General features: G+C 30.4%; 3 protein-coding genes across 6 annotated transcripts; 2 read left to right on the plus strand and 1 right to left on the minus strand.

Annotated features, from left to right (window-relative positions):
* Positions 1-8,571: 8,571 nt before the first annotated feature.
* On the plus strand, positions 8,572-17,307 carry LOC123219350. 2 transcript variants are annotated; one of them, XM_044641254.1, is made up of 16 exons: positions 8,586-8,843; positions 9,701-9,790; positions 9,964-10,071; positions 10,491-10,526; positions 10,671-10,781; positions 10,990-11,073; positions 11,150-11,268; positions 11,758-11,859; positions 12,504-12,620; positions 12,707-12,772; positions 13,072-13,138; positions 14,482-14,535; positions 15,585-15,677; positions 16,123-16,149; positions 16,248-16,283; positions 17,057-17,307. In XM_044641254.1, the coding sequence occupies exons 2-16, from the start codon at positions 9,731-9,733 to the stop codon at positions 17,189-17,191; spliced, it is 1,215 nt and encodes a 404-aa protein (XP_044497189.1). In that variant the 5' UTR covers positions 8,586-8,843; positions 9,701-9,730; the 3' UTR covers positions 17,192-17,307. The 2 variants fall into 2 exon arrangements, with proteins under 2 accessions (XP_044497190.1, XP_044497189.1); XM_044641255.1 differs by lacking the exon at positions 12,504-12,620 and having other exon boundaries at positions 8,572-8,843.
* Positions 17,308-19,880: 2,573 nt separating this feature from the next.
* Positions 19,881-25,541, plus strand: LOC123218594 (secretory carrier-associated membrane protein 3). Of its 3 annotated transcripts, XM_044640091.1 has the most exons (14): positions 19,881-20,031; positions 20,153-20,254; positions 21,422-21,487; positions 21,772-21,888; positions 21,991-22,053; positions 22,951-22,984; positions 23,382-23,504; positions 23,738-23,800; positions 23,901-23,994; positions 24,481-24,526; positions 24,612-24,679; positions 24,796-24,844; positions 25,034-25,099; positions 25,212-25,541. In XM_044640091.1, exons 2-14 carry the CDS (start codon positions 20,198-20,200, stop codon positions 25,296-25,298), a joined length of 933 nt encoding a protein of 310 aa, XP_044496026.1. In that variant the 5' UTR covers positions 19,881-20,031; positions 20,153-20,197; the 3' UTR covers positions 25,299-25,541. The 3 variants fall into 3 exon arrangements, with proteins under 3 accessions (XP_044496026.1, XP_044496028.1, XP_044496027.1); XM_044640093.1 differs by lacking the exon at positions 24,796-24,844; XM_044640092.1 differs by lacking the exon at positions 21,422-21,487.
* A 991-nt stretch (positions 25,542-26,532) lies between these two features.
* LOC123218595 (cold shock protein 2-like) lies at positions 26,533-27,315 on the minus strand. The gene has a single exon (XM_044640094.1). The coding sequence runs from the start codon at positions 27,252-27,254 to the stop codon at positions 26,817-26,819; it is 438 nt and encodes a 145-aa protein (XP_044496029.1). The 5' UTR covers positions 27,255-27,315; the 3' UTR covers positions 26,533-26,816.
* Between the last annotated feature and the right edge of the window lie 552 nt (positions 27,316-27,867).

The raw sequence follows: 27,867 nt of genomic DNA on the forward strand, positions 1-27,867 counted from the left end.
TGCATGGCATAAAGAGATGTCACCTAGAGATCGTAGGTCGTTATCAAAAAATTCAATCTGAAAATCTAGAAATCTTGGGGGGAAAATGTTTGTTTTTAAAAACTTAGGTTGGGAACAATTATTAGTTTTTAGGGTTTAAGAAGAAAAATAAAATAAAATTTAAGTTTATTTTTAATATTACAGATAAAATTATGATTTTACCCTTAAAACCGTTTTTTTAACAACCAATGAGTGGGTAAATAAAATTTTTAAAATTAAACGGCAGAGGGGTGGAATTTAGAAAAAAACATACTTTAGTATTAATAAAAAGGGAGAAGGACTATTTCACCCCCAACTTTTAATGCATTCTCAACCTATTACCCACGGCAGATAAAAATCCACTTTTCTCACCTATGACCAAACTGTCATCCAATTTTTCAGTTAAGGACAGGGGCAAAATTGTTATTTATTATTTAAAACCTTAAAACTTTAAATTTTTACCATTTCTCCCTCCAGGTTTTAAAAACTAATAACTAACCCATTCTTATAGTTTAAAAAGTTTAGATTTCACCCCTAGGGTTTGCTTCCTTCTCCAGCCACCACCGACGGCCAACGCATTCGACCGATCTCCCATCTTCGACTACAAAGGACGACCCCTTGTCTCCTAAATCTGGACGACGAAGTGTTGCCCAGATTTGGATGACGAAGTGTCACCCATATATGGACAATGAAGTGTTATCCAGATCTGAAAGAATAGACGAAGGACGACGCTTCGTCGTCTCGTATGGACGATGCGATCAGTGACGAAGGACGACGCTTCGTCGTCTCGTATGGACGATGCGATCAGTGACGAAGGACGACGAAGGGTCGTCCTTCATCGTCTGGGTGGAGCGACGAAGAGATCTCTATCTCTTTGTCACACCACTGTCGTCCCATCAGGAGAAGGAGGAGGTCGGTGACGACGCCGGAGAAGACGTCGAGAGATGAAGTTGAAAAATGGGGGTGAAATGCTAGTTTTGAAAGTTATGGGGGGCAGCTGTATTTTGAAAAATATGGAAACTTTAGGTTTGGGGATGAAAATGTTAGTTTTCAAAGTTTAAAAACTTTAGGCAAGGTGAAATGTTAGTTTCTAAAACCTAAGGGGGGTGAATGGTAAAACTATCACATCAATTTTAGGATGAATTTTACAGATTAAATTTAGGGGTATTTTTGTCATTTCATCTAATAAGGGTGAAATAAATATTTTACCCTTATGCAAACAAATATCATCTATTTTAACGGCTCATAGGTGAGAAAAGTATATTTTCATCTATCGTGTGTGGCAGTTTGAGAACGCATCAAAAGTTAGGGGTGAAACAGTCTTTCTCCCTAATAAAAAAATCATTTTTAGAGGGTTTTTATAAAAATAATCCATAACTAAATCGTTACAACTTTATAGCTATAAATTAGTGCCAAATAAAATTACCCCTTTACGTAAAATTAATAAAGACCTTTTTCAAGACCTGTATATAAAGTTGTCATTGCACATATCTGAAACTGATTAACAATCTAAGTATTCCCTTTATGTCATGTTTATGTTATGAACAACATACTTTACATTATTTATTGAGTTTAGATACATATTTTTGTACGTTTTCTGTTTATAATTTGTAATTGATGAGTTTATTTTTAGTAATTATAAATTTTTTAAATTCCATAAATTTTCTTACAAATGTCATGCTTGTATTTGATTGAATTTTCATCATTTTCAATAATCTATTATGTTTCCTTTTCTCATCATTTATGTTTTACGTATCGAATCGAAATAACAATACATACAATAAAAATATCTAATTTGTTAAATAAATTATTTAAAAATTAAAAAGATATAATTGTATCATAATTTTTTATTTATTTCATCTGAGATATAAACTCTTACTCTAATTCTTAAAATTTTACTTTTTGATCATTTAAACTATATTCAAATCTCTTTCTTTTATTATTTAAACTATGTTTTACAAATTTATTTATTTATTTATTCTCATCTAATAGTGATAAATTATGTTCAAAGGTAAGTTTATGGTTCCAAATTTCCAATAAAAAAGAAAGATTCTTTGCGCGTTGTTTTAAATAAATGTCTCAATCACCACAACCGCCCCCAAATATAACTAATCAGCCTTGTTTTCAAACGTAACATCTCTATTTTCAATTACTATTGATGGATACCCACTTCTCAATATTTTATTAATATTAATTAAATTGATGGATACGGATCAAATATCTTATTCATTTTTTTTGTATGAAAAAATTTCCCAGTCCCTCATATAAGGATGGTGGAGAATTTTTATCTCCTTTTTTTTTTTTTAAATTCTTTTCTTTTTCTTTTCTCTCTCCATATTTGTAGAAAAAGTTTTTTTCATTTTTTATCATTATTATAAAAATAATTAAATATTTAAAATTATTTAGATAATTAAATATATAAAAGTTTATAAAAATATAGATAAAGGAATAAACCAATGAAAGGACAGGTTGAAGAGATATATTTTTGAGATTTTAACTATATTTATTTTTATCTCTATCATATTTTTATCATAATCCTCCTCTCATTTGGGAAGAAGCAATTGAAATCCCAATTTCATAAACCAAATTATCATCTCTATTTACTATTATTATAATAATTAATAATATAAAAAAATTATATATATAAATAATAACATATTATTATATATATTATTTTATCTCTAATTTAAAATAATTTAATCATATAATAATAATAATAATTTATTATATATATTATTTATGTATAAAATTATATACATTATTTATTTACAAAATATTACACTTAATAATAAGCTTGTCATTAATAATAATAACCTGCTGCTAAAATAATATTCTTATTTATAAATTAATTCACCCAAGTTCCCAACAGCCGAGATGCAGGACACACGTGTTAAACAAAACCCACGTCAAACATTAGGAGAAATTTGACTACAGCGTCTTTGGTCTTCTCTCCTGGATTGCACCACTCGATGTCACACCAAATCTCTAATCCACACTAACTATAATTTTATATTAATTAAGGGAAATATTATATGTATTTATTATATATATAATTTATATTTATATTTATATAATTATTACATAATTAAATATTATTTTATTTTTAAGTTAAAACTACTCAATCATATAATATAAATATATACATAATTTTATTATATTTAAAATCCTTTAATAACTGTGCTTTTTGAACAAATCAAAGAGGCCTACAATATTAAATAGATTAAAAGTACTTTCCACCCACTTGCTCCCAACTTTAACAATGAAATTTTCTTGTTTATTTTATGTGAATTTATCAATTTATAATGGTTGGTGATTGGTGAACACTAAAAATTAATAAAGTAATCAAGTGAAGGAACACTTCTTTTAAAATGGCAATACTTTCATAGAAAATCTATGATATTTGATTGAATTTTCACCATTTCTAATAATCTATTATATTTCCTTTTATCATCATTTATCTTCTACATATTCAATCAAAATAATAATACATACAATCAAAATATTTAATTTATTAAATAAATTATTTAAAAAATAAAATATATAATCATATCAAAATTTTTCATTTCATCTTATATAAGAAATTTTACTCTAATTCTTAAAATTTTATTTTTTTATCATTTAAATTATATTCAAATCTCATCATTTCGCTATTTAAACTATTTTATACGAATTTATTTATTTTTTCTGATCTCATAGTAATAAATTAAATTCAATGATACCCAACTTTCCAATAAAAAGGAAAGATTCTCTGCGCTTTGTTTTAAGTAAATGTCTTAGTCACCACAACCTTCCCCGAATATCACTAATCATCCCTATTTTCAAACGTAACATCTCAATTTTCAATAACAATTGATGGATACCCACTTCGATATATTTTATCAATATTAATTAAATTGTGCGTTCCAAACAAATAATCTCCAGGAATGACCAAGAAAACTTAGCATCAATTTGAGATTGAATCTCATTTATTTTATCTCAAAAATAATATTTAATTTTATATCATGAAATCTCCTCGTAATGATATTATTTTAAAAATATATTAAAATCCATGTGACGCTATCAAAACTAGTTGAAACATCAATCTTATATTAGAGATAACAATTGATGAATAAAAGTCGAATATCTTAATCTTTATCTTTATATAAAAAACATTTCTCCATCCCTAATACAGAGATGACGGAGAATCTTCGTCCTCTTTTTGCAGAGATTTTTTTTTTCTCTTTTCTTTCTCATTTGTGTAGGAAAATTTTTTCATATTTTTCTTTTTCTATTTTTGTTAAAGAAATATGTAAATATTTATTAAGTGTCGAGAATATTTAAAATAATTTAAATTTTTTTTAAGATAATTTAATATATAAAAGTTTATAAAAGATGTAAAAAAGAAGGTGATGGATTGACAATATATATATTTTTGACCCTAATTGCAAGAATTTTAACAATATGCATTTTTGTCCTTGTTATATTTTTATCAGAATCCTCTTTTTATTTAAGAAGAAACGGCCGAAATCTCAATTCTAAAAACTGAATTTTCATCTCTATCTAATAATATTGTAATAATTAATAATACAATAAAATTTTATATACAAATAATAATATATTTATACGTGATTATTTATTATTTTATCTCTAATTTAAAACTTTTTAATCACATAATGATATGTCATTCTTTATATAATTTTATTATATTTTCTCTCTTTAATTTAAAATGTTAATAATTTACTCCTTAATTTAAAATTTAAAAAATAATAATTTTTTTTATAAATAAATATTTAAATTTTTAAAAATTAGAGCATAGATTGTAAGTTTTCACTTAACCTGAGGTGAAACCAAGCCTTTTGGCCTTTATAAATTAATTCACCCAAGGGCCGAGATGCAGGACACACGTGTTAAACAAAACCCATGTCAAACGTTCGGAGAAATTTGACCATTGCGCGTCTTCCTCTCCCTCGTGGATTGCACCACTCATTTTCACACCAAATCTTGAATCCACATTAATTAAAATTTTACATTAATTAAATTCTTAAGCTGTCTATTCTAACCTTAATTAAATTCTCAAGCAAATTTACAAGTTTAATCCTCTATACATACATATTCAAAATCCGCTGGTAAGGGATGCTTCCTGAACAAATCAAAGACGGCTACAATATTAAACAAATTAAAAATACTTTCCGCCCACCCACATGCTCCCAACTTTAACAATGAAAATTTCTATTTAATTTTATGTCAATTTATCAATTTATAATGGTTGGTCGTAGGTGAACACCAAAAATTAATAAAATAAGTAAAATGCAGGACCATGGTGGGTTTTGCATTAACTGGTGCCTTTCCATTGGATTTGATTCTTTCATCCACCATTCTTTAAGTCCCTTGTACACCACACATGATTATTATTATTATTATTATTATTATTTGTATTTGATTCCTCAGCCTCAAATCTTATCTAATTTTGCAAATTGCATTTGACGATGAGGATATCACATGATATATGTGGAATAGGAAGCACGGTTGCCAATTGAGAATAATTTATGGAAGGTTGGCTGAAAAACAGTGGAAAAAGAGAGAAAAAATTTAAAAAACCATAAAAAAAGACAACTTTTCAAAAACCTTCAAAGAAAAAATATAACCTTTTAAATATAAATTAAAAAAAATTAATTATTTATAAAATTAAAGTGAAAAAATAGAAAAAATTAGTTTTTTTATATTATTAATTAAATAATGTTTTTATCTTTATTATTGTAATAAAAAATATATTACAAATAAATATTTAAAATTTTGAAAGTTAACAAGTGTACAATAGATTAAACATTAGGTGAAATAAGTCTTTTGACGTTTAATTTACTTCGTGCTATTTTGTATCAAAGCAAAAGTTAATCTATAGATAAACACTATTTTCGGAAATATAATTCATGCTATATTATTATTACATAGGCCAAATGACTATTCCCTATCCAAGGTTTGATGCAACCTTAACTTTCACCTATTAACTATTAAAAATTCAAACTTTTAATTTAAACTATTAAAATTAATAAATTCAGTTAATTTTAAAGGTGAGGATTTGAATTTTCGATAATTAACAAATGAGAGGTGGGTTTGTATCAAATCTTGGGTGGGACAAAGTCATTTAGCCTAGTACATATTACTGTAAATTGTTGGAAATTGATTATAAGCATGCATAGAAAAACTCATGCTTAATTTTTTAAAGTGGTGAAACATACAAAAAAGAAAATAAACACTATTTATTTATTTACATGAAAGTCAAAAAACTTTGAGTAATGTACATGTATTTCTCGTATAAAATATAGTCAAAATACGTGCAATATCATTGTTTTAATTTTGCAAGCTGCCTCGAAAATTTAATATTAATATTTTAAAAATTTTTCCAATATATATCCTACTTAATTAAACACTATTTTATTGATTTTGTGTTAGAATTATTAATATATATATATATATATATATATATATATATATATATATATATATATAATATACAATATGTATAATATAATATGTAATATTTTTTTATATATAAAATAACATAAAATAAAGTGCCAATAAGTAATATTTATGGGAACCAATGACGGTTGTCGCATGGTCGAAAAAAGGGACCATACGTGGCAATATTTTAGTTATCGGTTGATTGTTTTGGAAATGAAACAGTGGAAACTTGCCACTTAGTACTTATAAATATAATGTAAACAACCAACAAACAGCTCATAATTAAAATGTTTTGGCATTTGTTGTGCTTAAATAAACAAGTACAATGAATTATTTTGTTTGAAAATAGTAAATAATTTGTAAATATATATATATATATATATATATATATATATATATATAGTGGGTAATAACTTATCAAACAAGATAAATATCAGATTTAATAATTAATTTTATAATTATTGAATTAGATAAATCAAAATTTTGATTTTATTATGATATTAAAAAAAACTTAAATTTATATTTTATTATACATATAAACTGCTCTTTTATTGTTAAAACTACCCCTTAATTAGAGATTTATAAATGTTATTTGATATTAAAATGTATTAATTTGTAATTTATCTGAATTAGTATATCCTAATAGCAATTAAGAAAGGTGAAACACATAATAAAAATAACACCAAAAGACTCTTTCCCACTTAAGATTTATTGAAACCTTAAATTGCTATGTATTGAAAATTAAACTCTTATTTATAAATAATTAAAATTATACACATAAAATTATTATTTTACCGTAATATATTAAAAATAATTAAATTTAATTTCAATAATTATTATTTTTAATACTTAGGAGTATTACTTTGTGATTTCAATAAACCTGATGGGAATGATCCTTTTGACCTAAAAATAATCATTACAACGTATGGATGGTAAATTAAGGGAAGATTGGATATTTAGACAGACGGTAGATATTTTAGAAAACGGAATCCTCGGATGGCAAAATATTTTGGATTAAAAAAGGGCCAAACGACTATATCCCACCCAAGGTATGCATGAATCTTAAGTTTCTACCTTTTAACTATAGAAACACCAAACATCTACTCATAAGCAGTTAAAATTAATAGTAGTAAGGGTAAAATCATTATTTTTTCTATAATATTAAAAATAAACTAAAATAAAATATATTTTCCCCCATAAACTTTAAAAACTAAATTTCCCCCCAGCCTAAGTTTTAAAAAATCACAGTTTCACCCTAGAGTTTTGTTTTGAAATCTTCGACTACATCTCCGGCTCCATTGTAGACGACCTCTTCCTTCGGAAGCATCCTCTCCTTCTGGCGATCTCTTTTCTCTTATTTGGAAGCTCGATCGATATAGGAGAACCTGTGGAAGATGAAATTCGTCTTCCTAGTCGTCGTCGTTTGGGAAGATGATCGTCTTCCCAGAAAAAGATGAGACAACTCGTCGTCCTTTGGGAAGATGAGTAGTTTTAATCTGGGAAGATGATCGTCTTCTCAGATGACGAAGACGAGATAGATCGATCTCGTCTTTATCTTCTGAGAAGATGATTTCTCTTCCCAGACGACGTCTCTTTACGCTGGATGGGAGGGTGGAGTTGAAGGGGGTTATCGGTAGAAGAGAAACCGTCGAGAGGGAGAGACGACCGACGATGACATCGGAGAAAGTGAAAGGGTTTGGAAACTAAACCCTAGGGGGAAAATGCGATCTTTTCAAACTTAGCTTAGGTTAAAAATATTAGTTTTTAAACTTTTAGGGGAGAAAATGAGATTAAATTTTCAAGAGTTAGGGTTTCGTTAAATTTAACTGACCATGAGTGGGTGTTTGATATTTTCATAATTAAAAGGTGGAAACTTGATATTGCAGCATACCTTGGGTGGGACATAGTGGTTTGGCCTTAAAAAAAGAGACAAATTTGATTTTTTGGACTTGGTAATAGACAGCTATAACCAAAAAAAAAAAAAAAATCCCACTAACGTAGCTTTGCCCTAAGCACTAATGATTTGAGAAAGACAGTTGTCGTTTGAATTACTTTCTTTCTTCACAACTCATTGCCATCGTTTCTTGTCTCCGATTTATTACGAGATTAAGTAAAATAAAATAGCTAAAAATTAAAAATAAAATAAAACTAACAGAGCTTTTCAGCTTCCTTGAAACGTGGCGACTCCTACAGCTACTCGTTGATCCATCTTTTTTTACCTTTTTTCCTTTTTTTTTTCTTCTATAAATTAAAAATTAGTCTTCTCTCCGCTTCGACACTCCTAAGAGATTATAGTCGCCTTCTCAGTAATCCATTTCTGGTGATCGAATCCGACGGCCATTGTTGTTCTGCAGCTGCATCTCGATTGTCTTTTCCATTCTTTCCAGGTACTGAAGCTTGTGCATGGTGTTTGAATTTGATTCGTTATGGTTTGCGTGCGTAGTGGCTGCGAGAGCATTGATTTTTTTTTTTTCAAGTGTTGAGACTTGAGAATAAGTTTAATTTATTGTCGAAATTTGGAGATGATGTTTGTTATGGACTTGAGATTTTGAAGCTAGATGTAGTGAAATGGTCTGGAGTTTTTTTTAAAAAAATTTTTTGTTGTATATTTTTTTCTTGGAAAAGACTTCTAATTTTTCGGAGATTGTAAGCTATTTGTTTGTATTTTATTTTGAAAAGTACATCGTTTTTTTATTTAATTGAGTTGAATGAAGTGAAATATTGACTGAATATTAAAGTATCTGGGCTTTCTTCGAAGTTTTTCAAGCTATTGTTGCATGATTTTACAATTTTTAATTCAGAAGTGATTAATGAGCTGTGAGATCTAGATTACTCTTTTAGACCGTCTAAACACAAAAAACACATGCTGTATTGCACTTGAAAAACTTAAAAAAAAAAAAATGTTAGATTGAAAATTCACTTCGTGTGCTTGCGTGAGGCATTTGTTTTGACAATTTTTGATATGTAACGACTAAACTTTGGTCAACTTGCTGAGGAGACTGAGGCTGAAGAAAGAGAAGATAGTAATTACTCTGAACAGCAGTGATGGAGCCAGATTTTTGCTTGTTGAAATTAAGCCTAAAAATTGTTAAATATTGTCAGAGCTCCTCTGATTGATTGGATTTTTGTTCTGAGTATTTTAATATTTTAATACAAAGTTATGTTTTGAAGAGGGAAGTAGAATTGGTTGTTACTGAAAATTGTACAAAATTGCTTCTAATGAACTTTGTATTGTTCCTCACAGCTTCTAATGTGGGTAGTATAGAAACCTCCGATGTCTATGAAGTCCGATAGGCCATGGAAATTGCTCAGAAGAAATTCTTTCTCTGATGGGGTATGGCCGAAGGCCTTCTCTTGTTTATTATGTTTTTTTCACTTATATTTTTATTAAGTTTTAGAGAAGCTTGGTGGAATATAGATGTCTGAATAATCTTGTGATCTCGATACGTATGTGTATTTGGTATTTGGTATTTCTATTCTAAACATATAACCATTCCATTTGTGCAGGTAAAATGTGGAGTCAAGATGAAGCAAGTGCAGCTTATGGGAATTATTTGTACAGTAATGTTGTTCATTGTATATAGGACCACATATTATCAGTATAAACAAACAGAGGTATAATTGTCTCAGCAGTTATTTGATAACATGTATTCAAATCTATAAATGACGGATTTGAAACACTGCTTATATTTTCTACTGGTAAATTTTCATTCAGGAAAGTACATAATAACTTTGCAGATTGCACTAATGAATTAAATGGAATAATTGTATAATGTTTCCTAAAGTAAAACTTAATTTAACCATTATGATAATTCATTCAATTAAAGTGGCTTAGTTATGATCCGATGTGTATGTCTTGGAACTGATTTAAGTTTATGATAGTCATATATCACTGGTTTTTGTCATGGATAACCCTTAGGACATGTAACCACCTTGTTCTGATATTTGAAATTGACTCAGCTTTTTGTATGTTATGAATGCTGCTTTTGTCCTGCTGCTGAATTCTAATATATTTTCTTTCCTCCTATAATCAGATGGAATCAATATTGAATCCTTTTGACACAGTAAAGGTAAAGTGTATGGAATTAATTCAATTATTAATAAACAAGCTTTAGAAACTGATTTGATTGTATCTTATTCCATGTATGATTGAACTGTATGTATGCCCTTTCTTTTCGATGATATCCTGAAATACCTTGTTTGTTCTGATCTAGGAGTTTAGATTTTCTTCCCAGAAGTTAAAAGGTTTGCCACATGGTATCATACAAGCTAGATCAGATTTGGAGTTAAAGCCTCTATGGTCAACAAATAGTACACGGTCAAAGGTTAGATTTTGATCCTATATTGTCTGGAATGATTATAAACTTTTGGTGTTCTGTCTTAATATTGCATTTATGTATTCTTTTTATATATATGAATACATGTTTTGCAGAAATCTAATAATATCATTTCATCTATCTACATGTGTTAATTTTGCAAAGTTATCACATAGTTTACTATTTTCTGTGGCATGTGGCGGCTTTCATGTTACAGCTTCATGTTTCTGGCAATTGTAACTTACTGGCAATTCCAGTTGGTATCAAGCTGAAGGACAATGTTGATTCTATTGTGCAAAAGGTATTAAATTTTGAGATTTGAAATGCACGATATCCTATGGAGTTTAACATTCTTTGTTTAATTTCATTGAATTCAGTTTCTTCCTGAGAATTTTACCATTATTCTGTTCCACTATGATGGCAATATAAATGGATGGTGGAATCTTGACTGGAGTGATAAGGCTATACACATAGTTGCTCAAAACCAAACAAAATGGTAAGTTTGTCTAATATTTAAATATTTTCCAATGTCAAATATTGTGAATCATTAGCTGAAATTGTGTGATTGTTTCACAAATAGGTTTTGTGACTCTTGCAGTGAATTATAAACTCTCATACTGACACAGGATATAACGGTTCTAATCTTAATTTTTCTCGTTTGAAAGATGAACCATTAGGTTATGTTACCAACACAAAGGTTTAACAAAAGTTTTTTATTGGTCGTTTCTAATATGTTAATTAATGTTTCCTGTCAAAAAATTAAAGATCTTCAAATGAATGATTAATGTCATTTTTTGTTTTCTTCAGCCTAGATATGTAAAAGGTTACGTCCTGTGCTAACACATTTTTAATTTTGAATGGATTCAATTAGTCTGTCTAATATTCTCCATTGATAGTGCCAATTCTTTGCTTTGTTTGTGTCTCTTCCTTTTTTTTTTTTTTTTAATTTGGGTATATTTTGGGAGTGGCATGTTGTTCTTTTCAGGTGGTTTGCAAAACGCTTTCTGCATCCGGATGTTGTGTCCATTTATGACTACATATTTCTGTGGGATGAAGATTTGGGGGTGGAGAACTTTGATCCAGGAAGGTGCAAATAATTGTATTGTCATTTTCAATTGTTGTTTGCCTCCAAAAATCGAATATTATAGTGGGTGCATTATTGTAGTTTCACAGAGGAATTATAAGGTTCAAGGTTGAATAACTAGATTTCTGATGCTGTTTACCCCCAGATACTGAAAGATTTTGACTTTAAATTTTTGCTAGTGTAGGTCCTGGTTTTTTTAAAAGCTGAATTTCAGCCTTGAAGCTGATTTTGATGTCCCTTGTTTAGTAGCAATTGACATGATTTTGTTGTTGAAAGTCTTTCCAAATCCCAACCTCTTTTGGCTTAACTTGTTAGACTTTTTCTACCCATGAGTCAGGTATCCTAATATGCACTGTCTTTTTTGGGCTACAGCATCTCAATACATAATTTAATATACAATTTCAAGCACTTTAATGTCTTCAAAGAATGAGATTTATTACTCTGATTAATGACTCAGTGCACTTGCACTTTAATTTTTTGCTTTTGGACCATCTTTCTATCCCTATGGGGAAAGTGGAAAAGGATCTTTCAAATTCATCACATCTAGTTATATTCAGTAAAGGTTTTCTTTTTGGTTTTAAGGCTAGCTTGTATTCCCAAAACAGGAGCTATTTGATAGGTTAATGGCACCTTTTTTATTCCTTCAGATACCTAGAAATTGTGAAATCAGAAGGATTCGAGATATCACAGCCAGCTTTGGATCCAAATTCAACAAATATACATCATAAATTTACTATTCGTTCAAGAAGAAAGAAGTTTCATAGGTGATAAGATGGTACTAATAACTGTTGATAAGAATCTACATTTTAGAACTTTTAATGCTTACATGAAAAGTGTTTCTTGAATGCAGAAGAGTCTATGATTCAAAAGGCAGTGTGAAATGCACCAAGGACAGTGAGGGGCCACCTTGCACTGGGTAAGCTATTGCCCTAGGGATTCCACAGTTTTCCTTTTTCCATTCTCTGTCTTTCACTTTTTGTGGGGTAAGGGAGTGGTTGGGGTTTGTGGACCTTGTAGTATTGGGCATTGCCTTCCTAGCTTCTTGACATTATTTCTTCTTCAATACATGATACACTATGCAATACACACTTGCAATCCACCTTTCTAGTTGGTTTCAAGCATAAATGGTGATGTTAATATGTTGTAGGATTTCTTGCATCAGATTTTAGATGCTGACAAGAATTTTGTTTCTCTATTTTTTGTTATGTATTGCAGATTTGTGGAAGGTATGGCTCCAGTTTTTTCAAGATCTGCTTGGTTTTGTGCTTGGCATCTTATACAGGTAATTATATATTTGATCTCTGGACCAAATAAGATGTCATAACTTGAGCAAGCATCTGTAAGCATTTTTTAAAAAGTAGATAACGTATTTGCAAATGAGCATACTGTTAAACGTTTAATCTTGGAACCTTAATTTTTGGATCTAAGTCTTAGACCAGTGGGATATTAGATTAACAGCTTATTTTTGCTTGATTTAAGAGCAAGGGCAAGATGCAGAATTTATGGGATTTTTTTTTTATTCATCTATGATTTCTCAAATGTTTAGCTAAATTTTTAGTGATATCTGCTCTTTGTTACTTAGGGGTAGTATTATAGGGCTGCGAACAAGCCAAGCAACTTTAAGCAAATCAAGTTCAGCTCTCTAGTGGAGCTTGAATTTGATATTGATTGGTTTAGTGAGCTTGCATGCTCATGGCTCAACTTGTGTAATATATCTGTAAGACCCAAAAAGGTTCAAAATTTGTCCTTACACCCTTAAAGTCATAGTTTTTAACTTTGAATATAAGTGGTAATTGACAAACGTATAAGGTATGGGGTATAAAATTATTTTTTGAAAATTAAGGGTTAAAATATAATTTTTTTTGAGCCAAGCTTGAGATAGTCATTGTTGTCTTGAGTTTGAGCTCTATATATATGCTCGCAACTCAAGTTGAGCTAGAGCCAATCATCATCTTGTGTGCACCCTTAGGTGTTTTCACTTATAAAATTTATGTAACCTGTGTTTTTTTATTTTCATGTTTGACATTTATCAAGTCAGTATATGTATTATACGTGTATTTGGGCAGTTTCATCTCCCTAACTAAATGATAAGACGCACATTGTTAACAATTCTATAGTCACTATTCCTTTTTCCCTGTGGCCGTGTGTGTTTCTGTGGTGGAGAGCCATGTTAATTGATGCTAATGTAACATGTTATTGACTCCACCTGATTCTTGAATGACAATCCAGGAAATAGGATGGTTGTTACCATTTTGGAGACAGAAAGAGACAGTTTTGGGAAATAAGTAAATTACATTCATCCAACATTATAAGTATGCCAATTTTCGCTAACCGAAAGGAGAAATAATGTTAATGATGAGTCCATAGATTAAATTCCTGGTCTTTTCCACACGGAGGAGAAAGGGCTGCATGATCTTAAGGAGAAATTAGATCTGGTTGCCATTTTGTCTTTTGTCATATCTATTAGATGAAGCTTCCCTTCTCAATACCATCATTTAATATGATTTTTATATTCTTTTCTGTTTCCATTATAATGTCTGCTTTTTGAGTGTTACTGTTCTTTCAAATGTCATTCTCTTTTCTATTTCAATAAATTTTGACAGAGCTGTCTCTTCTTTTGTTCAGAATGATCTTGTCCATGGATGGGGAATGGATATGAAACTTGGATATTGTGCACAGGTGAGATTTCCTTAGATATCTTTGAATAAAGTTTAGCCCTATTGATTTTTTTTTCCCCTCTTTTGACTTATTTTATATGAGACCAATGATTAATGGGACTGTTACTAGATTTTCGGGTAACGATGATTTCTTCATCTCTTCCTTACCATTGTCTTGAATGAATTGAGTTTTGTTTTTCTCTGCTAATAAATTAAGTTTTTTTTTTTAAATTTATTTTGTTTTGGCTCAGTACTCGTGCTTCCTTGTTGTGCTTAAGCATTTCATGCAAAGCTTGGAAAGGCCATATTTTGCATTCTGTATTGTACGGGAGTTTTTAGGATCAAAGAACTATAAAAAATGAGTAAAAAAGGTTAAAAAGATGTATTTTATGAATTTGAGTTGTTTTCTAAAAGAGACAACTACCCTGAATAGACTGCTTATTCGCCAAAAGGCAATCATATCCCTATGCCCATAACCATTGGTATCACCAAAATGTTGGTACAGAATTACTGTAACCATCTTCACATGCATTTGTTATTGTGGTTGCTGGCATTATCAACAATTCCTATTGCTACTGCTAATAGGCCCCTAATATCATTGCCACTATCAGTGATGTCATCTTGTACCATATTTCCCACTTCAGATTTTCTCGCCTCTGGATTAAAATGCACTTAGGAATTAGAATTACTGATTTGCAGTGAAAAAATGAACAATCATTTTCCTTGCAATTTTGAAATACAAGGGTCCACCCAAATCCTTGCTTTCATAAGGTTGAAGTGAGAAACAATGTTTTTTAGATCCTTAAAGCCATCTCTTCGACATGGGAGGATATGTACTGTGATCCTTGAATGAAGTATTCTTCAAGGTCATTGGTTGTCAAATGTCATTTTTTATCTGCTCTCATTTTGTGGTATTTTGAGTTGGTGCTTTTTCTATTCTTATTAATGAAAAAATAAAGCAGTTGAAAAAATCTAGCTTATTTGATAATTTTGTGCTGATTTTCTAGTGTTATTTTTCAACACAATACAACCTGAATCAGATTATTCACTGATGATATTGGCATCATACAGGGTGATCGCACAAAAAATGTTGGTATCATTGATAGTGAGTATGTCGTTCATCAGGGCATACAAACTCTGGGTGGAGGGCCGCCTTTAAAAAAGGTCATTTCTGGTTGCTTTGCATTCTTCTTTTTGTTTTAATAGTTGTGCTCTTGTACTCCTTCGCTTTGTTACTTATATTGTTTTGTGTTTCTAGAATTCAAATTGCGTCAGATGTTGTAATGTACAAACTTTAAATTTAAAGTTACTGTCAACAAGCATAAAAACCGTATTGAAAAGCTACGTTAGGGTTTTCTGCTGCTGCCACTGGTTGAAACTAGAAATGTATCAGTTTATGTCATGCCCTGCCTTTCTGTTAACTGCTTTGTTCTATATAATTGATTTTCACATCTAAATTTAGTGATCCAAGAAAGGTACTAATTTGAAGCGTTAGATACAGGAATTGTGGTGGCAATTTTCAGTTCCTCCAAATTAACCTCATGAATTTTGTTGTATCTCGTTTGGGTAATCGTTCACCATTCTAACTCAGTTTCTCTCCAATTTACAGGCTACTAAACCTAAAGAGTTAATTAAGGTAAACTTTAAGCCACAACTATTTTCATTCATTGTTATATTTTAGTTCTATATACATTCTGATTTCATTTTTGATTGATTTTCTATCCCTATATTCAGAAAATCCATGCTGCTCCTGTTGATCCACGAGCGGAGGTAAGAAAATGAGGTTTATACTCATATTCTGATTAGAACAATGTTATCTATACACATTTTTTAAGTATACAATTATGTATACAGATGATGTCTTCTCATGTGATTAAGTGTTATTTATCTTTAATTTAAAATTATTCAATCACATATGGTACATCATCTGTGTATGCAATTGTGTATTGAAAAGTAGATAGGAGGGTGAATATGAATTGAATCAAGTTGAGTTTGAACACTTTTTGACTCGAGTTCAGCTCAAATGAAAGATAGTGCGACTCGAGTTCATCAAGCCAACATTAAGCGTGATTCAAGTTCAATTCAAACGAAAATAATTCAATTCGAATTTGGTTTGAATTTATAGTTTAAATTCATAGCTCGAGTATGTGACTTAGATTTATAGTTTGAAGTCACAATTTATTGACAAAACGACGTCGTTTAATTACAACTTAATATAATTCAAATTAAATTACAACTTAAATTCAAATTGAATCAACTCATTTATTTAGTTTATGAGTCAAACTATGTAGAACTCTTTCTAGTGTAAATTTTGTTTGATTTTAAAATGAGTTGAATTTTCTTATTGAAACTCAATTTAAATTAAAATTAAATGAATTTGAACTAAAGTAAATCGATCTGAACCAACTTTTGAGCTTGCTACACTAAGTATGTGCTCATAACTTCATTGTTCTGTTTAAGATTCTGAACTTTAAAGCCGGGACGATTTCATGAACCGTCCCTGAGGCTCCTTTCTCACCCCCCTTTATAATTTGAATGAGCAGATTCGAAGGCAATCAACGTGGGAACTTGAAATGTTTAAAAAACGGTGGAAGAAAGCCGTCGAAGACGACAAAGCCTGGGTCGATCCGTTTCAAAGAAGCGGCAGACACAGAACAGAAAGTCTTAAAGATGAATGAGTTGATCTAGTTTGGGCTCATCTTCATCGTCAATACATGTAATTTAGATTTTGTAGCTTGGCTTCGATACTTGATAATTATTTAATTTCTTTCAATATCATATTTTTCTTCTCGCATTTCACATTTTGCTCTAGCCCTTTTCCAATTCCATTTTTTAATCATCTGATTGAGTATATTAATTCCCTGTGTTTTTGGTGTAATATGAATAAATGCATGAGTAATTGGGTATGAATTGTAAATTACATTTTTTCGCTCCAAAACACTATTCTACCCCATGGCATAAAAGAAATTTCCCGCCGAACCAATGGAAGAAAGTTGTAGTAGAATATCGCTATGTTAAATTACAAATTTATCATTAATTATTTTCTTTTCAAAATTATTATTTAAACCCAAATTAATAAAAATTTCAAATAAACCCTTAAATATCATATTTATTTAAAACCCTATTTTTCTCTTTTCATTTCACATTTACTCTCTTTTCCTTTAGAGACAACCAAATCGTAGTTGTTATTCTCAGTTTTCAAGACACATCCATGATGCTTATGCGACTTCCAAATTCATTCCTAATGTTGATATCTTCATTTTCAACTCTTTATTATGATATTATAGCTACTTTCAACTCATTTGGCTAATGAAACCTTCGATTACTGAAGTTCAAAATTAATAATGCCATTCTATGATCTCCTTTCACAATATGGCTTGACCTCTCTCTATTCTTTACCATGCCTCAAACTGACATGTCTTATCATTCTTAATAGCCTTTATTTTATGGTTTGATTGATGACAATAACGATAGTAAAATTTAGTGACAACTTTTTTTTAGATACTTAAAAAAAAGTTTTCAAAAACATAAAAAATGTTAAAATGTCATATTTAAAATGTTAATGTTAAATCTTTAAAAAGTGTTATTTTCAATTTTTTTTCTAAATTTATAGGTGATTAAATTACGTATTTTGTCCCTATCTTTTCTAGGGGAAAAAAAAAATTCTTTATGCTATTGAAGGTTGAAAAGGTTTTTGGGCCGTATCTTGGGGGGACATGTGATTTATTCTAATACAAATGCCATCCGAGTTCGACAAATTTAAAGCTCTGAGTCTCAGTTTATTTGATTGCAAATCAGACAAAAGAGACCATTGACTGTGCATCAGATATTTAATTGTTTAATATCTTGTTTCTGTACCATATTTAGAGAATATAAATATTAATTAGATTATCTTTTTATGGTGGGGATTTTTGTTATCTGATTATATGATTTTTTATATATAGTTTGAATATATAGATAATATATTATTATATTTTTAATTCAAAATTATTTAATCACATAATATCATATTATGTATAAACTCAAATTATATATAAAAATGTGTATGCATAACTTTATTAAAAAAGAATCCAAATGACTATTTCTCATCTAAGGTTTGATGTAAATGTAACTTTTTATCCACTAACTATTGAAAATTTAAATATTTATTCATTTATTAAATTTTATTGTTACTGTAAGAGGTAAAATTTATTTAACAAAAATATTTAAAAAAACTAAAAATTTATCACATTTTCACCCCTAGGTTTAAAAACTAACAAATTTCCCTTACCCAAAATTTGAAAAACTTTATCTCCCCCTAAAGTTTTTCTAGATGTTGGTGCCATTCTCTTTCCCTCCCAACTTCTCTCTCAGTGACACTTTATTTTCGACTACCATTGTTCGACAAAGATGAATTGGTTATCTTCAAACGAAGATGCGATTCATTTTCATCTTCGACAAAGACGACGCATTGTCATCTTTTAAGATACAAGGACGATGTATTGTCTTCATCTGAAAACAAAATTATTTTTATCAAAGATGAAGACAAATTATCATATTCATAAAAAGACAAAAGAATATCTTCGTCTCCAACTCTCATTGGTCAAGGTTAACCAAGAATAGAAGAGGGTTGACGAAGAAGGAGAGAGAACGTTGTTGTGCCATAGCCTTTGGGCACCACCAACATCCTAGAAAAATTTTAGGGGTAAAAGTTGATTTTTCAAACCTTGGATAAAGAGAAAATTTGTTAGTTTTTAAACTTGGAGGTGAAAATGTGTAAATTTTTATAAATGATAATTTTACTTTTGATAATAACAATAAAATTTAACAGATAAATAAATATTTAAAATTTTGATAATTAATGAATAAAAAATTAGATTTGCACCAAATCTTGGATAGAAAATGGTCATTTGGCCCTAAAAAAAAAAAACACACTATGTTAAAGTAACTTATTATGTGATTACATCACAATAATTGACTACATGATACATAGAACTTTCATAATATAAAAAAAGGAACATAAGAATATTTTTAATACATTATATCATATTTTTTTAATATATATTTATAATTTTATATATAAATAATAATATATTATTATAATTTTATATATAAATAATAATATATTATTATATAATTAAATATTATTTTATTTTAAATTATTTAATTATATAAAATATATCATTATTTATATATAAAATTACGTAATTAATATTTGTTTAAATTAATAAAAAAAGAAAACATCTTTTTACATCAAAGTCAGTTAAAAACACAAGAATTTTCATAATACTAAAATTCTAACCCCCAATTCTACGCCAATATCAGCTCTTAAATAATTCAAAATCAAATATTTGACTAATAGTAATTATCGATTTACCATAATACCCTTCATGTCGTTTATGTACTCCCTTCAAATCGACATTCCGATTTTCAAAACGCGCATAAGTTTTACCATTCACAATTCCAACCACTTCATCTTGTAAACTAAAACGAAAAAAAAAAAAAAAAAAAAGCTTTCAGTTTTCTCCTCATCCAAACAGTAAGGCCTTTCAAATTCCTTGCTCAAGAAGCTTTTATTTATTTTTTTCCCCATAGTTATGTATTTTTGTTTTTAGTTAATTCTTATCTTCCTATAAAAGGGTGTGCTAACTTCTTTTCAGTTCAATCTGTCTCTGAAGACTGAAAGAAAAAAAAAACCGCTTGTGATGGCCGGACGTTACGATAGCAATCCTTTCGATGAAGAAGAAGTGAATCCTTTCGCTGTAAGCTTCGTATTCTTTTATGTATCTTTTGACTTTTTATTTCAATTTGAAGCTAGTATTTCATTATTTTTTTAGATTTTGTAAGTTTAGGGTTTTTGTTGCTGGTGATTGGTTGATTTTGTAATTGGTAAAGGTAGTGAAGTGGTTTGGTTGGTTTGAATTATTAGATCCGGTTTGTTTGTGCTGGGTGTTATGTGTGGAGCCAACGTTAGAGTGAATTAATGAATTTTAAGGTCATGTTAGTGGGTAAGTGTAGTTGGGCTATGTGTTGTTGAATTGGATCTGTTGATTTCTTTGGGGAATAAGTACTGAGCTTAGCGTCCTTTCTGGAGGGTTTTGTAATAGTGTGAAATGGTTCTGAATTGATAGTTTTTGAAAGTGGGCACAAGTTTTTCTTTGTAGTTTCTAGAGGCCTTTCATTACCACAGTTGGAGGCTTGATGAATCTGTTGTTTGATTTTTGGTTTTTGTAATTTAATTTTCATACTCCTAGCTGTTATCTTATTTTCTGTTTATGGGTTTGCTTGGTTTTAAGTCTTGAATTTTTTTATCTTTGTAAGAGCTTATCATGTCAGGAAGTTATTGAAAAGGTGTTTCTAAATTGGGAAGCTTTCATATCTATTGTGATTGAGATTTTGCTTTATAAAGCCATGTCCATTGAGAGATTGTATACCGTTCAACAAGTTAATATGATTTCATGTTCTGTAAATCTTCTTTTCTTTTAATTAGCACACATATTGGTTGTTTGGATAGATGAGAGAAAATAATATATACATGACAGGAATAAATTTACTTGTTTTATGGTACCATGTTGTATTCTAAAAGTTTCTATGGTGATGATATATATGAGACTTAAAATAAATGTGCTTAGTTAATTATAGACAGAAGCTGACTATGTGCAGTTATATGAATTATATTCAGACAGAGTTCAATGAGGGAAAAAGTTAAATTACATGGTGTACTTGCACGTTCGACTAACAGATGTCCATGTAATGTTGTTTCTGATGTTGGTAGAATAGTGATGTGATATGCATGTGAATGCTTGGCTATATTAGTTACTTAAAGATGCCTTACTTTAAATAAATTATTTTGGTGTTAAAAGAAGTATGTAGTTTTATTTTGGCAAATAAAATATGGATGCTCCTCATTAATTTCATTTTACTACCAGGACCCAGCTGTTAGGGGGAAAGCATCGGGCCAGTCAAAGTTTGGGGGAGGTGCATTTTTTACAACTGTAAGAAAATTTTTTCCCATGTATTTCTCATCGATTTTTCCCCCTTGAGTGATTATCTATGTGCCAGTGGAATTAGGACATTATTGATATCAATATAATTAGGAGAAATTGTCTGTGTTCTGTGTGTGTCCATGTGCTCCCTTGTTTTTTGTGGCGAATAAGAGAACTATTCATATTATTTGAATATCTTTTCTCATGCCATTTTCAGTCTCTCCTCCCATTCTAATGTCATTTGGTATTTGGTATTTGAGCTATTTCTTGTTCCAATTCTGCTAAATTTTCAGAATTCTGGAAGTGTTCCACCTGCAGCAAATTCAAGGCTTTCACCCCTGCCTCCTGAACCGGCTGGTTTCAATTATGATCGGGATGTACCAGTTGACATTCCTCTTGGTTCAGCTACTGTGAGACCTAATTTTCAGACTGTGGAAATGAGTTCATATTTTCTGTAATGAGCTATTATTAATCTTGATGTCAATACCTCTAATAGTCTATTTTAAATGTAGGACTTGAAGAAGAAAGAGAAGGAACTTCAAGCTAAAGAGGCTGAGTTAAAAAGACGGGAGCAGGTATTTGTTATTGGTGGAATTTTAAATATTGTATTCTGATATATATGATTGACTCATGGTGCTACAAAGTGAAATTGTTATTTTTTAATTTTGGGTCAAGCATACTATAAAGTCATGGGTGGCAGTTGTGGTCCCCCAAGTTTTTATTGAATCCATTATTTTAGTCATCTTTTCCCCCTTTTTGTTTATAAAACCCATGAATCTGTAGAGAGTCTGAATACCCATTAGATAATCTAACAATTTTCTTTTTTGAAACACCATGTTTTCTTTGAATGTCAGGAAATACATTATGGATATAATTTACATCTAGATGGTATACTTATTCTGACAATGGATAAACACATTTTAGGGGTCCCACATTGGAGATTTGTCAAACAGGCAATTGTATGCGCATGTGATTCTTTTGCTGCACAATTAATGTGTTTGTTATATAAACTAAATAAAGTCATTGTTGAGCCTACTCTGTCATATCAACCAAAGCTGACCACTATATGCTATAAATATAGTATCTAAAGTGTGCAATGCATTTCCTTGGTAATATTGGAGTGAACTGGTACTAAAATGGAAAGAATCTTTTGGATTTAGGGATAAAGTAATATGTTCTCACGAGATTCTTAACTACGCCTTAATGCGACCAAATGTTGTTGCTACATTAAACACCTTTTCTTCTTTATTGTGTCAACAGTAACAACCTCTGTTAAGTCTCAGGCCATGATGCTCTGTTTTATTATTTCTATCCATGTCTCTTTGGCCTAACATGTTAACACCTAAATGTTGTCCAAAGGTGTTGCAATACTGTCAAACTGATTGTGTTACTTTTATACTAGTACTGATTCATCATCTAGTTGAGCTGGTGCAACTAGAATTCCCCTAATCTCTGTTTTTGTTATTTTGCAGGAGGTAAGACGGAAAGAAGAAGCTGCAGCACGAGGTAATTTGATTTGATTGTTTATATTCTGATAACCTAATGACATGTAGGCTTCCCACTGGTTTTTGAATGGGATATTTCCTACCCCATTGAGATCTGAAATGTCAGTTGGTTCTGCTGTCCTTTGGTAAAAGCCAATCTGTTTTTTATTGTGACTGTTTAAACACCAAAAAATTTGACTTATCAGTATAGAGGTCAATTGATATATCATTACCCATACCATTTGTTTCCTATCAATAAATCACTATATAATCACCCTATGTCAGGGGTAAACTATAATGCTTCCAAGTTGGCTCTTGATTTGCTGTGTCAAATGTCATGGACGTCTTTTTTTAAAGATTAATCATCTTCTTAGTTCTGCATGTAATCATAACTTTCCTTTCTCCTTTCTGTTATGCAGCCGGAATTGTACTTGAGGAGAAAAATTGGCCACCAGTTTTCCCAATTATTCATCATGATATTGCAAATGAAATACCAATCCATCTACAAAGGTTGCAGTATGTCGCATTTGCTACATTTTTAGGTATGTCAATTTTTTGCTGGCATTTGTGGATAGAAAAAGTGATTCCAAATATTTTCAGGGTGTATGTGTGAACCTGGTGCATGTTCTGTAAAATATTGAATTTGTTGTATGATTAATTGCATTGATTGTTCTGTTGTAGTGTGACCGTCAAAGATTCTCTTTTCATAGAAATATGCTTTATGTTGTGGAAGATGGCCCTTGTTCAGTGATAATTATTATTATTTTTTATGTAGGATTGGTTCTGTGTCTTTTCTGGAATGTCATAGCTGTTACTACAGCATGGATCAAAGGCGAAGGTTAGCTTACTTTCATGACCCAGTGTGAAGCTTCCCGAGGATAAAATTCTTTTTTCTAAAGCATGGATTTTGCCTCTTTTATTTTTAATTTTTTTTGTAGGGGTAAAAATATGGTTCCTTGCCATTATTTACTTCATAGCTGGGGTTCCTGGTGCCTATGTGCTGTGGTATCGTCCTCTGTATCGTGCTTTTAGGTACGTGAAATTTTTTTCCCTCAAGTTTTCATTTGTTTTCTATTCTAAAAATAAGTCCCATGTCCCAATTTGTGTTGCTTAGCCTACAAAGCAAAGTCTGTTTGTGAAGCTCAGAAATCATGTTGGATTCTTACAAAGAAGTACTGTATGCTTAGTTGGGATCATGGGAGTGGCAACTGCCATAATATTGTTTCTAATATTATGTAATCATTGTGTTCTGTCTTTGCTGTTGGCTTGTCACTTTCACTAAAAAATGGTTAAAATGTTTATTCTGTTTAAATGGCTTTATCTTCTGTGCTAGAATATTGGTATATATTTTAGTTGGAATGGCAATAGGTGAACCGTGCATACTGTCTCAACCTGAAATGAATGGGCAATGGACTTAAAATGCCAATAATTTGAACTTGTATAGTTGTTGATAAACTTGCTCTTACGTTAATTCTCTCTGATATTTGCTGATGTGTTCACATTATGCACCTTCTGCAGGAATGAAAGTGCTTTGAAGTTTGGATGGTTTTTCCTGTTTTATTTGGTAATTTCGTTTGTACCACTAATTATAGTTCCGCCTAGCGACTAGCAAGTGGAAGTTGCCTAATTATTTTTTTCCCTGCTCTCAGCTCCACATTGGCTTTTGCATAGTTGCTGCAGTTGCTCCTCCTATATTTTTCAAAGGAAAATCTCTCACGTAAGTTACTCTTTAGTGCTTGAGGGTGTTGTCAAAACCTAAAATGAGTTACAATCTTCATTATATGAACGAGGTTCTCTATTTACGGATGATGATTTTCTTACTGGATGGAACAGGGGTATTCTGGCTGCAATAGATGTTCTAGGCGACCATGCTTTGGTTGGGGTGAGAGTCTTTAGCCTAGATTTATATTTTCAGATAAGCTAACTGATATGAATTGGAAATAACAAGTTTCTTCCCTCTACTATTTATCTGTTTACCAAATCTATAGAATGTGGCTATGAACATGATAATGTACAGAATAGTGCTTACATAGCTGAGGGTTAATTATATAATTTTTTTTTTCTCATATAGATATTCTACTTCGTTGGATTTGGATTATTCGTCATTGAAACACTGGTCAGCATTTCAGTCCTTCAGGTCCGTTTGTAGCTTAATTCCTCCTTAGCCTAGTTCTGGTAAAACTCACGCTATGTGCAGTGCACACATATATTTAGCTTGTTTAGCATCTGTATTTTTTTGTAATTTGCAGCAAGTATACTTGTATTTCCGTGGAAGTGGTAAAGCTGCTGAGATGAAACGTGAGGCTGCACGAGGAGCAATGAGGGCTGCTCTATGATAATACACCCAGAAGGGTAACGCATCGATAATCTCATCTGTGGATTTAGGTTGTACATGCCGTTAGCCATGGATAGTATGAAGATTTGGTGATTGCTTGAGTCCGGCTTTTGTTACTCCTGTATTCTTAAAAACTTTTATTTTGAGTGCAACTTTTTTGTATATGTTGTGCACTGGAGGCATTTATTAACACGAGGCTTTGTTGAGATTCACTATTATAAGTCCCATATGAGTTCCATCTTTATTTTGAGAGCTTTATTTGATAATTCTTATATTTATAATTTTATTTTTTAAAATGGAAACATGTCCTTGCTGATATAATGTTCAGGTTTTGGCGAATTGTTAACAGACCCCTAATTAATTATTCTGATGGTTTATTGAATAACAAACAAAGCAGTGGACTCGCCATCTTCAAAAATGAATAAAATTGCGTGAATAAATAAATTATGTAAATTTATTTATACATATTAAGATAGTAATTTGTGATTGGTTGAAATGATTATTTATTTATTTTTATTTTAAAATTACTCTATTAAAATTTAGACAATTTGAATGGATAAATGCTACCCGTTACTCTTCATAAATAGAGTCATATTAGGCATGTAAGGTTATTAATTTATTTATATATTATCATCTCATTTTGTAATAATATATTAGTAAGATTTATTTGTTTATACAAATAATAATATATGTTATCACCCTCTTTGTATTAATATGTTAATAAAATTTGTATGTACACATAACTTTGTTTTTGTTTTATACTTAGAGAATGTCCCGTGATAATATAATTATATATCAACTTTTAAATTGGTTAAATGTAAAATAAATAAATAAATAAATAAATAAAAATATATTCAATAAAACTATATGTATAAATAATAAATATAATTATATATACAAACGATAACATATCATGAAACAATACATAATTATATGGTAACATGTAACTATTTGTGTGTAAAATTATTATAATTATTATGTATATAATACTATTTAAATATATTATCAAATTGAGAGACATACCAGAGTGGTTTTCCGACAAAGCTATCTACTATCTTCCATCATTTCTTTCTCTCTATCAAAAATGCATTTCAACAAAACACCCTTTAACCTCCATAATTATTCACAAAATTCTTCAAAAGACTTTGTGCTTAAAATCCTTAGATTGGAATCTTTGAACTTTCCAAACATTAAATTTACCCCATTTCATCATCTTAGACTTAGCAACTATTTCCTTCATGATCAAACATGGGCTCTCTCATTTTTATTCATCTCTACATATATAATTATATCATATTATAAAGATAATAAATACCTTCAACCATAGATCCACGACCTAGAGAAAAAGAGAGGGTTACAGGATAACCCATAAAACATAACATAATATAGTTTATAATATATATATATATATATATATATATATATATATAATATATAATAAAAGTGATGCATATAATATGCATTCATAAAGCCACTAGTAGTATTTCTAGAAACTATAGCTAAGACCACCACTCTTTGCTCAGCAATAAGCAATGCATTTCTTCTTACAGTCCGTGGTGCACCCGCCGCCGCCACCTCCGCCTCCGTACCCCTTTCCAGATCGGCTGTACGACGTAAAACACTTTGATGGACACGTCAGCTTCTTCATGTAACATGGACCCTTCACTTTACACACCACACTGGTCCTAATGGCACCATTCTTTGAGTGCCCTCCGTTCGGATCTCCATAGCCGGCACCATACCCGCCGCCAAATATCCCATTTCCAAACCCAGGTATGCTGAAGCCAGATCCAGGGGGTAATATCCCACCTAGCCCACCGTCGTTTCCACCACCTTTGTTGTTTTGGGAGCGCTTGGGTGGAGCTGAAAACGGGTCGGATGATCCAGGTCGGGTTGCCATGCAAAGTGAAGTGGTGATGAGCAAAATGGCTAAGAGAAAGGTAGTTTTGGAGCTCATTGTTGAATGTGAAATTCTGGATGAAATTCTGGATTTTGATAAGCAGAAAGTAGAAAGTGTTAAGTTTATGAATGCAATTTATAAAGAAAGAAATGAAAGAGAGGACAGATAAGAGAGGGCCACAATGAATGTAGGGTAGGTTGGATGCAATAAAGGCCCTATCTTTCGAGAAAATTTATCTCAATCCAGCTTTGAGAGTCAAACTAAATACTCAAATAATAATGTATTATAATATGATTGAATATTATTTTATTTTTAATTAAAAATTATTTAAATATATAATAATATATTATCTATATACCCAATTAAATATATAAAACCAAAATACTTATAATTTATATAGTTGTATGCATAGTAATGATAGTGAAATGTTTGGTGTTGGTGACTTTAAGAAAGCATTAAATTTAAGTTTGGGATTAGGAATTTGGACCATTTGTTAGTCCAATGGCAAGTTCTTCCTCTATTCTAGGATCCGAATTTATATGGTAATTGATTTGAGAACATCTTCTTGACTAAAACATGATAAGCGAATTGAATATAGTAAAAATACCAAATTGGAATCTCAATTTTGTACTTATAAAACATTATCCATTCCATTTTCGGTATATATTTA

Source organism: Mangifera indica, chromosome 6 (genome assembly GCF_011075055.1).
Source record: "Mangifera indica cultivar Alphonso chromosome 6, CATAS_Mindica_2.1, whole genome shotgun sequence".
Classification (NCBI taxonomy): domain Eukaryota; kingdom Viridiplantae; phylum Streptophyta; class Magnoliopsida; order Sapindales; family Anacardiaceae; genus Mangifera; species Mangifera indica.

What these genes read in the sequence shown, in the direction of transcription:
- LOC123219350 (XM_044641254.1), top strand. Translation starts at nt 9,731, where the DNA reads ATGTCTATGAAGTCCGATAGGCCATGGAAATTGCTCAGAAGAAATTCT. An exon ending in ATCCTTTTGACACAGTAAAG is followed by an intron (nt 10,527 to 10,670) that starts GTAAAGTGTATG and finishes GTTCTGATCTAG; the next exon opens with GAGTTTAGATTTTCTTCCCA. An exon ending in GCTCAAAACCAAACAAAATG is followed by an intron (nt 11,269 to 11,757) that starts GTAAGTTTGTCT and finishes TGTTCTTTTCAG; the next exon opens with GTGGTTTGCAAAACGCTTTC.
- LOC123218594 (XM_044640091.1), top strand. Translation starts at nt 20,198, where the DNA reads ATGGCCGGACGTTACGATAGCAATCCTTTCGATGAAGAAGAAGTGAAT. An exon ending in TTCCTCTTGGTTCAGCTACT is followed by an intron (nt 21,889 to 21,990) that starts GTGAGACCTAAT and finishes TTTTAAATGTAG; the next exon opens with GACTTGAAGAAGAAAGAGAA. An exon ending in TCAGCATTTCAGTCCTTCAG is followed by an intron (nt 25,100 to 25,211) that starts GTCCGTTTGTAG and finishes TGTAATTTGCAG; the next exon opens with CAAGTATACTTGTATTTCCG.
- LOC123218595 (XM_044640094.1), bottom strand. Translation starts at nt 27,254, where the DNA reads ATGAGCTCCAAAACTACCTTTCTCTTAGCCATTTTGCTCATCACCACT.